Source organism: Empidonax traillii, unplaced genomic scaffold (genome assembly GCF_003031625.1).
Source record: "Empidonax traillii isolate 1590-97213 ecotype Southwest subspecies unplaced genomic scaffold, ASM303162v1 scaffold334:size599637, whole genome shotgun sequence".
NCBI lineage: Eukaryota > Metazoa > Chordata > Aves > Passeriformes > Tyrannidae > Empidonax > Empidonax traillii.
In genome coordinates, this window is record NW_020955527.1 from 436,379 (window position 1) to 446,669 (window position 10,291).

Consider the following 10,291-nt stretch of genomic DNA (forward strand, 5'->3'; position numbering starts at 1 on the left):
ATACCGACATTTTAGAAAAAAGATGGAAGGCAAAGACCTACAGTTATGAAGCTTTCTTACATAAAGAAAAGATTTTTAAAATGTTTTTGGTTGGTTTTGTTGGGTTTTTTTAATAGAAAAAGAGATGTTACAGCAGGATTGTGTCTACACAGAATTTAATTACTGAATGGGCATTGCATTTCTTTTTTTCTTTTGGAAGAGCTATTACTTGGGGGGGGGGGTGTTAATTATTTTTGTTAGTGCTAACTTTTGAGATAGCACAAAATTTCTTTCCAACCAACAGGGGACCGGGCAGGGCTGACCAATATTACTGTAATTAGGTTTCATCTCTCTCTTTTAAGAATTTCTTCAGGTTGTCAGCCTAAATGAAAAACAGATGATCCTAAGGCTCTGTTCTTTAGTGCCATTACTGGTGTTGGTAAAGAACTGGAGATCTTTTAGCCAACATGCAAGGCCAGGTTGCCAGCACTGCTCCAGCTGGTGTGAGGAGCTGATAGCTGTCACTGCTGGAAGGGCCTGCAGCAGCTGCCGATCTGAGTGCTGGTGTTATCCAGAGGGCAGTGCTCATCAGCAGATTATGTTAGAGAATGCAGTTTGTTCATTTGCTAGCAAGTCTGCACCATTGAACATGTAAGTTTGTCATAATAAAAGATACTCCGAGCTGGTTGGCTCTGGGCTGTTGTGAATGCTGATTTCTGCCTTCTAATTTTTGTAATTGAGAGGGTGTATCAGATGAAGTGTAGCGACAGCAAAATCTGTTTTTCAATGTTCTCTTTTTTAAAAAGGTTTTGGCTTTAAACAGGGTTGTGGCAGAACTTTTCAGTATTCAAAGCACATGTAATATGAAAATAAATTTATTGCTGACAATATTTCACTGTATTATATGAGGTTTTGAACATTTACTGTACTAAATGTACACTACCTATTTTTAGTATTAATACAACCAGCTGGACAGTTTTGCTGTGACCATCTCTGAGGGTGGCGTACATAAGTCTTGGTGATACTGAAGTAATGGGATGTTGTTATTTACAGTTTGTATTCTGGTAATACTGTTAGGGTGTAACTTGGGAAGGGATTGAATCTGACTTTTTGACAAATGCTGTTTGGGGGAAGGGAAGGATTTAAATGTCTATTTTAATTACAGAAAAATGTGGGTGGGTGTTCAAATAAACTTGTTTCCTAATATATACATCCACATACATGCTAGTTCTTTAACTATTTTATTTACTTTTTTCATTTTGTTATATGACATGTGAGCATTTGTTTATAATATTTAGTAACTTGCAGTAGATTGTATGTATCAAAAGCAATGAGATCAAACAATCAGATCAAACTGTAGTATCCAGGGTTTGATTCTGGGAATTTTTTTTAAATTATTTCTTTGGTCTTGTACATGAAAAACAAATACAAATGAACTTGAAAGATTTTGGATGCATATTGGTTTTTTAAATGTTTTGTTGGGGTTTGGGGTTTTTTTGGCAGGTTTTAGTACGTGCTTCCCAGGGAACTGTACAACACTGCTTGGAATAAAGGTGCAGACATACTAATCTGTGAAAAAGGCATAAATTCTGAATTAAAATATTAGTACTTAGCAAGTCAAATGGTTATTTTACCATTATGTTTCAGTTTATTAGTAGTTGTTGTTATGGCTGTTAGTGGTAGTTACAGTTTTACTTGGAATGCTTATAACATGCTCCCCAGTGCCACCATTGCCTGTTTCTTTTAGTGGCACCATAATTCACTAACAGCACAAGTGCTAGTTTACAATTTGTTTAATATTGTTATCTCTAAGCAGAATCTTTTAGCACTCAGTTCATTTGCTGTTAAATGCTGCTTTTGGGGGCTTAAAAAGTGCCTTGTTTTAAGTCTAATCCCTTATTCAAGAAGTTTCTTAAATTCTGCATTAAGAAAATTCCTATCTTCTTTCTTATGAACAAGCCATGAAACATAAACATCCTGGGCTTCTGTTTGAATGTCTGGTTTTTACTTCAGGACATGTGACATGAGTCATTCAAGGTCCAGTTCAGCTGTTACTATTAATTATTACTTTTTCTTGAATCATTCTCTTCTATAATTTATTAAAATTGTTAGAATGTGTCTTAACGGTATCTTGCATTTACATAAAGCTCTGGAGCCTCGGTCAAATATAAATGCTAATATAAATTAGCTTCTGACTCTGTTTGGAGACGTGATTGCTAATTCATGCTTTATTTACTCAGGAATATTAATCAAGTTTCTTTGGCAGAAATAGTGTATGTGTGTTTGTAAAGGTCATTCAGTTTGTTCCTAATGGTACCAGCTCACGAGATTTAAGAAGATCTCTCTCCTTCCAAGCTGCTCAGCCACACTCGCTACAGTCTTGCTGCTCCTGGGTGTTGTTACCCAGGAGTGTTGTTACCCAGGAGTGTTGTTACCCAGGAGCTGTGTGGAACCACTCATCCGGGAGGGATTCCTGAGGGTGTCGTGTCCTTTCAGAGGCCTGTCCACACTGCGGCTGTCCCCACATCGCCTCGGCATCCCATGGAGTCCTGTCCGGAGGGCGTATGGTATACGAAAATACCGGCAATGGTATTTTCACTGTGGGAATTCAGTTACAATCTTTCTTAGCTGGTCCCCAAAAACTCAGTCTTCCCTCAACCACTAACAATGCTCGTGTCCCCCTCAGGTACCTCATCATTCCTAAAAGCACGATGGCTGGAGTCACACACAGTTTCCCAGAAAAATTAAGACTTTGTGTTAGGGTGGGGTTGACTTTGTTTCGTTTTCTTCAGAAAACAAGAATCCTTGTAAACAGCTGTTCACAATTTCGCTTCAGAGCGGGAGGGTGGGGCCTGGCCAAGGTGGGCCCCGCCCGAGGTTCCTCACGCTGCTCCGCCCGGCCGGGTCGGGGCTGCTGCTCCCGCCCTCTGCTCGGGAGCGGGGCCGGGGCGGTGGAGCGGCGCCGGCAGCAGGTAGAAGAAGAAGGCAGCAGGTAGGAGAAGAAGGCAGCAGGTAGAAGAAGAAGGCAGCAGGTAGGAGAAGGCGGCTGTGGCCGTGGTCCAACGTGAGGGAGGTCTCGCCGGTCCCGTGGCCTGAGCGCCCCGCGCTGCCCGGGAGGCGCCGGGCGGGCTCTCGGCCTCGCGTGAGGCGAAGGGCTACGGGCCAAATCGGGAGAGACGTTTACTGGTGCCGCTGTCTGCACAGACCTGTTTCCAAACAATGCCATAAATTAACTAGCACAGTTATGAGTAAATGGTGTAATTTTCGATGCCTACTAAAGATTCTTTTCGGTTTGGATTGTTAGGCTGCACAGGTGGGAGCAATCTGTATCTTAATAAGGAGTCCTGCAGCAAATTAGCAATGAGAGGTGGAGGGTAACGGTGCTGCTTCGCAGGTGAAGATATCTATAAGAAAGTGCCATTGTGTTGGCAGAGCTTTTGTGATTTCAGTAAAGCAGTGCATCCTGGTCCAGTGAAAAAGTAATTTGGCAAGAAAAAAGGTTAGAGTTGTTTTATCTGGATTCTTATTCGTGTTTATTACTGTGATACCAGTGTCTGTCCCCTGGGGCAAAGACCCCACATGTATCTGTGTAATGGAAAAAGTCTGCCTTCCCACCCTCAGACATCGGGGGTTGCTCCAGGGTTTAGCACTGTTACACTGTGAGTAATGTAGAATCCATGAAGGGGGAGCTAAAGTTGATCTGGGAACAGGTAATGAGCTTTCAAGACTGGAATGATGTTAGGAAACATTCCTTATTCTGGGTTGAGCAATTTTTTGAAAACTTTGTATATGTTACTTCACTGTTTTAGAAATGAATCTTTTGCAAAGAGTTGCCAATTAAATAATGCATCACTCCCTGACAAGTGACACTGTGCTGTGGTAATGTATCATTTTCTTGCAGTCTATTTATTGGAGATTATCAATAAAGAGAACTCTGAACTATATATACTTCAGCTGTGCAGGGGCACCAGTTTTAACATACTGAAGTGTGTGGGCTCAAAATCACATGTGTACACTCCACGTGTAATCTGCATTGTTTAATAACTGACATGTTTCCTTTTAAATAAGCTCTTGGCTGAAACGGTACCACACAAAGTTGTTGTGCTCTCAGTACTCTGATATTCAGTCACTAAGCAGCCAGTTTTTATGGGTGAATAATGAAGCTTCAGCTAGCATGGGCGTCACTTCAGACTTTACAAATAATACTAATATTTTCCCTTTCTGCTGCTAGGATTTCTACTTCTGTATTTTTGTATGTATGTTGATATTTGTACATACTGCAACAGAGTGTGGTGTTCAAGTTGGTCAGGGCTCCTGAGGTCTGCTTTAACGCTTTCAGTTATCCCTGGCTTTGGTTTCTCTCTTGCCGTCATCCTTCTGTTCCTGCCTAGCACTGCACTCTCTTTATCTGTGACTTCACTCCCAGAAGTACCACTGGCCTGTTATTTTGTTCTCTGTTACAAGGATCTATGATCAGTCCCTTTCCTTGATTTTACTGGACATTTGAATCAGTAAAAACACAGCAATCTCCAATTACTGCAGAATTGACACTGAATTAAGTGCTAGGGGAGAGCCTCAGGTGTTAGCCATAACTGAAAAGATTTAGGAATACTGTTGTTGCCACTTTGAAGTGCGAGTAGAGCTGAGCTGCTGGTTCGGTTCCTTTTCCCTTGTTCAATACACCTCAAGGCCAAGGTGAGAATGCAGTCTGGATCATAGGATGAAAGGTGTGTGCCTTGTGTCAGTGTCTCCTGTATATTAGCTCGTGTTATAAAACCACCATGTAGTTGGATGTCTCTTGGAAGCACTAACTCGTGAAGCACCCATTTGTTTTGGTTTTAGGTATCATAGCTTGCCATCTGTTATTTCTTATCCTATGTCCCACAAAGATTTATGTACTCTGTTTATTAATATATCAAATTTGTACGCTCTGCAGCTACCCGTCCTTTTGTTGAATGCTAATGAGAAACATTCCATGTCCCCAAAGGCTTCGTATAAATAAAACAAGACACATGCGAGATGAGGTGCAGGACAGCTGCTCAGCACAGATGAAATAGATGTGAGATGGTTGCATAGTGGGTGGAGATATAAAGGGTACTCCCAAATTCCTGTGCAATGCAGTAGGACAAGTGGGACAGACAGCTGTTTCTAAAGAGGGTTTTATGCCTAGCATAGATGCAAAGTACATGAAATAAATTTTCTGAAAGCACAGGACACAGAATTGTTATTTCAGGAGGAAAATTTTAGGGAACAGTATGGCAAATACTGAGAAGCCTTGAGACATCCAGCCTGGCAAGCTAGTTTGTGAAAATTTGTTTCAGATATTTTGTATAGAAGCAGTTGGTTTTAACCCCTCAAATGTCTCCAATCCTTCTTATTTCCTTCTTGATTTCTTTGGGAAATGCTTTTTTCTTTTAAAGTTTTAAAAGTTCTTTCTAAAAGGTATTTTTGCCTTTGAACTTTCTATTGTCTTTCCTATCTCTTTCATAGCACTATGCCAAACACAGCTAAATTGAACTTCTGCAAAAAAGATTAATAAATAGCATTTGCACTCGTGTAGGTTGGAAGCTTTGAGGAGTTATGAGCTACCTAACTGACCTGAATACAAATTGTAACCCAAAATTATATTTTGCCTGAGAATAGGCTCTTTTAAAATGGAAGCTGTTTTACAAAAATAAATATGAATGGGAGAGTTGAATTTCACTTATTTTATTCCATGATGAGGGGTTCCACGAAGGCTAGAAAGGGAGTCAGGGCTTCGTAACGTTGGTGAAAGGAAGTGCCCTTCATTCTCATCTTCTTAGCCAGAGCCAGTGCATCTCAGGGCTGCAGAAGGGATCCTCCCAAGCAGAGGAGGATTGTCTGCAATATTCATATTCTCTAGACAGTTCCATCTCCCTGGAAGAATAAAAACATGGGGGTAATTTAGTTGCTGTGACTTTGAAAGGTTTTTGTTATTTCTCAGTGGCAGCAGTGAAGCATGATTGTGGCACTGGATGAAGGCTAGTTTAGTTTTTTCAGACTGCCAGCTAGTCAGATGTGCATATAACTGGTTAGTACACAAAATTACAGAACCATCAGTTGCTCACCCCACAACATCCGCAGCATTTGCAGTCCCCACAGAGGGTTCCAAACAGCCCATTCACCACCTGGATACCACAGAGCACACCCTGGATCAAACTCATGACCAGCAGCAAGGAGAAGAGGGTCAGGTGCCATACGACAATATTTTCGGGTGACTGACACTGGTTCCACAGTGAGTGGTCAGTGAGGTAATTCCTGCAGGAGAACAAACAGGAGACTGTTAGCTCACAAAGCGAGGGGTCTCTCAAAGCTGAGGAGTTGCCACTGTTGTCTTATGGCCGAGGTTCTGTTCACTTTGGCAAGAATTTCCATTGCCACACTGGTGCTACATATCTAAAACATGATTTCAGGTTAGTTTCTAGATAACTGCTTCAGTTGGATTTGAAAAGACAAGGCATCAGAAGGGAACAATTGGAGGCCAGTTTTTCATACTTTAAAAGATCATAGTCAAGCCTGTGCCAAATGGGTGTTATCTGTGCAAGCGTTTTGCCAGGGGTGTTTTTGCTGCTTTTACTTGATTACAGCATTTTTTGTTGAGGATGGAGGAGTAGTCAGGCATGCAATCCATTACCTCAAACTACAGTTGGGAACAAGGAAGTACACTGAAATAAAATCAAAACAACCGAATTACCAAAACTAAACCATCAAATGCTACAAGACAAGTCGCCTCTTGCCCACCATGCTGAAAAGAGCAGCCTTTGATCTTCTACATGCCTCATCTAAAAGGTCAAAGTATTTTCCATCATTTTTACCTTTGCATTTTGATTTAATTGTGAACTATGTAATCACTTATAATATTTCCTCTGTGTATTCTTAGTGCTGTTTTGTTTGTGTTCTTGTCAAGTGATTTCTTGACTACAACCAAAACTGTGTTTGAAACAGAGCACATTTTTCCAAAGGCTCCCAGAAAGAGACAAAGGGACTTGGTTTCCAGCCCTTGCTGACCCATGAACAGATAATGAATATCATACACCTTTATACTTCTTGTTTTCTTGTGTTTTTTTCTTTTTTTTTTCTTTTTAACCTGAACCCAGGTCTGCTCTCGATCTCTTCATTTCCAGCCTGGATTGATACCAAGAGCTGTCCTGACCTGGTGCAGGACCTTGCAATTGATCTTGTTAAACCTCATGAGATTCTCTTGGGCCACTTCTTGAGCTTGTCCGGGCCCCTCTGGATGACCCTGTTCTTCAGATGTCACCTGCACCCCTCACCATGGTGTCATCCACAACCTTGCTGAGGTGCCCTCAATCCCTTCACCTGTGTCATTAATGAAGATATTAAATAACACTGGTCCCAGTAGGGACCCCTGAGGGACACCACTTGTCACCGATGTCCATCACGATTCTGAACTGCTGACCACTACCCTCTGGATACAACTGTCTAACCACGTTCTTCTCCATCAAACGGTTCACCTGTCAAATCCCAGATCACCTCCCTGTCCTCCATGTGCCTTAGCACAGCTTTCAGGAGGGTGTGTTCTATGATCTCCCCAGGCATAGGGGTGAGGCTGACAGGTCGGTAGTTCCCAAGGTCCTCCTTTCTACCCTTGTTAAAGATGAGGACAATGTTTCCTCTTTTGCAATCACCTGGGGTTTCACCTGACTGACAGGACTTTTTGAGTATGATGGAGAGTGGCTTGGCAACTTCATCAGTCTGTCTAGACTCTGGGATGTGTCTCATAACATGTCACTTCTATTCATCTAGGTGGAATTTATCCCCTTATACTGCTTATCATCCCAAGAGTAATCTAGGAGGAGGCTGTGCATTTCTCTTTATTGGCTCCTCTGAAACTCAGTAGTTCTAGAACCTTATGAAGTGTTGGTCTGTGTTGCTGGTACTTCCAAGAGCTTCTGTATTTTAAGCAAACAGTGTAATTCCCATTTTTGTACAATGAATTTGCAAGTTGAATCATGTCATATACTTAAAATATCCTTTTTTTTCTGATTGTTTTGTCTTACCCATCCTTGAAAGGGTAGGTCCAGCTGGTTCCATTGTAACATATAGGGCCTTTGTTTAGGGCTACTGCTGACAAAATAAAGCAGTATCCAGCTCCCAGAACTCCAACTGCAGCAAATATTATAGAAGAAAACATCTGATGAAGAGAAAAATAATGTTATTTTTTCTTACTCAAAGAGTGAAATGCACCCTATTAATGTCAGTGTAAGTTCCCTAAATTCAGCTGTTAACGATCACTTAGTCAACTCCTGAATAGCTAAAACATATTAGTTTGCAATTGCATAATTAATGTGTAATGCATACTTGCATTGGTGTGTCAAAGTGTTCCCAGCAGTGACATCCTGTACCGTAGGAGGACAGGCCAGGCGCTGGCAGCAGATGGCACTGCTCCCCTCTGGGCCCTCCTGTCCAGGCTTCCCTTCCCCTTCAGCCTCTGTCTTTCTCAGATTACAAGCAAGACTGAAGCCTTGGACAACTCAGGGCGTTTAAAAAAAAAATAAATCTACGGTATCCCTTTACAAGTTACCTTTGATATCCTGGTCACATTTGGACCAAATAATTATATTTTTCCTTCCCAAGTCTCCCTTCAGGTTTCATATTAGTATACTTTTATCTCCTCACAAGTGCTTATCAGTGTCAGTTCTAGTAGTACAGTCGGGGTAGATTGGAAAATATGTCTATTTTTCTGGCTTTCTATTATAGGATTTTCATTTTTACTTACTAATATGTAAGTAAATCATGCAAAAACTAATGCCCTGCTTGAATTCTGAAGCACTTGTAGCCATTGTACTGGTCTGCAGTGAGTTGGGAATATAGTGCCCAACTACCAGAGTAATTTTTAAAACTGCCAGCACAAAATGTCTAAAGGGAACTATTATGCTCTGCAAAACGAAAAAGTGCAGATCTTTAAGAAATTAGTTTTAATTGTGATAGTAACTGAATATCTTAAGACAGAAAAATCAAGGAGGCTTTTTACTTTGTGGTGCCTGTGGCACAACATCAGAGGCATAACACAGTTTTTACAGCCTGCTATTTCCACTTCTCAGCACTCAGACAAATGGCAGGGCTGCGTGTCCCACGCTTGAGACAGTGTCTGTCTGGTCTCTCAATGACTGTGAGGGGGAGATACATGTATAATATTGGTAACAATTTAGCTTTTACTTCTTTTGCCATGTTTACTTTCACTTACCGCAAACCTCTTCCCACAGCTCCGATTACCACAGCATCCACAGCAATCATTATTCTGAAGGCCCAAAAATACCAAGGCAGGGAAGATCATCTACCAATAGCAGAAATACAGTTTGAATTGGGATTAATTCAAGTTACATCTTCTTTTAGATATAATAGTTCTATGTATTTTTTTTCTTATCGCTAGATTAAGTTACTTATTGCCAAACTGTTGGATGGCTTATTACTTATTTGTTTATCAAAGAGGAGTTTGCAGTACTGAGAAAATTTAACAATGCAAGTCACAGCTGGGGGTAGGGGGAAGGTAGGTATGTTTGAATTCAGGTACTTACCAATACACCAGATCCCAAGATCCCTCCGAAGTACCAGACCTCTTTTGTAATGTGTGCATTGTCTTGAGCCACTTTTCCTCCAGGGAAAAACAACAAAATGTTAGCGAGGGTGCAGAGCACAGCCAGAGGGATGAGAATGGTTCCCAGGCATTTGGCACAACCTCCCGTGCACATGCTTCTTTAAAGAAATTGCAAACACAATTGAAGGCAAAATAAGATCTCTCAGATGTTCTCAGAACTGCTTTATAAAAAGGAGTTTCTCAGTGTACTTTGCAAAATCCAGTTTCTGCTGTGCTGATAGAGGGGCTGAGCCTGTAGAACGCTCCTGTCAGTGTTCCTGTGTTCCTGTGGTTGATCCAACACACACTGTGCTCGTTATTTATATGTCCTTGCAGCCGTGATGTCAATTTTCTGAACGTCCATAAATGAAATTACGTTCAATGCAGCCTCTCATTTTACTATAACAACCTACAACCTCTGTTAATATTTTACTAAAATGGTTGAGACACTTCATAATCTGGACTCAGGTTATGGGTAGGTATCTGTCTTAGTTCTGGATCATCGTTTTTATGACACATGGTCCTTCTTCATACTACGAAATATTTCTTTGCAAAGACTGACATGAAAACACATAATGAGTCAGCTGATATTAATAACATACTCATAGTCCAAGTTCTTACATGTCATGAGATGGTTCTGTTACTGAAACAGTAGATAAACTAGCTGATACAAAGATGAACCATTATAGACTG

The 10,291-nt window shown here is 41.1% G+C and overlaps 1 protein-coding gene across 1 annotated transcript; it reads right to left on the bottom strand.

Annotated features, from left to right (window-relative positions):
* Window positions 1-5,667: 5,667 nt before the first annotated feature.
* Window positions 5,668-9,986, bottom strand: TM4SF4 (transmembrane 4 L six family member 4). The gene is made up of 5 exons (XM_027891865.1): window positions 9,540-9,986; window positions 9,209-9,298; window positions 8,022-8,155; window positions 6,069-6,258; window positions 5,668-5,877 (listed from the first exon to the last, which is right to left on the bottom strand). The coding sequence occupies exons 1-5, from the start codon at window positions 9,711-9,713 to the stop codon at window positions 5,860-5,862; spliced, it is 606 nt and encodes a 201-aa protein (XP_027747666.1). The 5' UTR covers window positions 9,714-9,986; the 3' UTR covers window positions 5,668-5,859.
* Between the last annotated feature and the right edge of the window lie 305 nt (window positions 9,987-10,291).

What these genes read in the sequence shown, in the direction of transcription:
- TM4SF4 (XM_027891865.1), bottom strand. Translation starts at nt 9,713, where the DNA reads ATGTGCACGGGAGGTTGTGCCAAATGCCTGGGAACCATTCTCATCCCT. An exon ending in TCTTGGGATCTGGTGTATTG is followed by an intron (nt 9,299 to 9,539) that starts GTAAGTACCTGA and finishes TGCTATTGGTAG; the next exon opens with ATGATCTTCCCTGCCTTGGT. An exon ending in GCTGTGGGAAGAGGTTTGCG is followed by an intron (nt 8,156 to 9,208) that starts GTAAGTGAAAGT and finishes TCTCTTCATCAG; the next exon opens with ATGTTTTCTTCTATAATATT.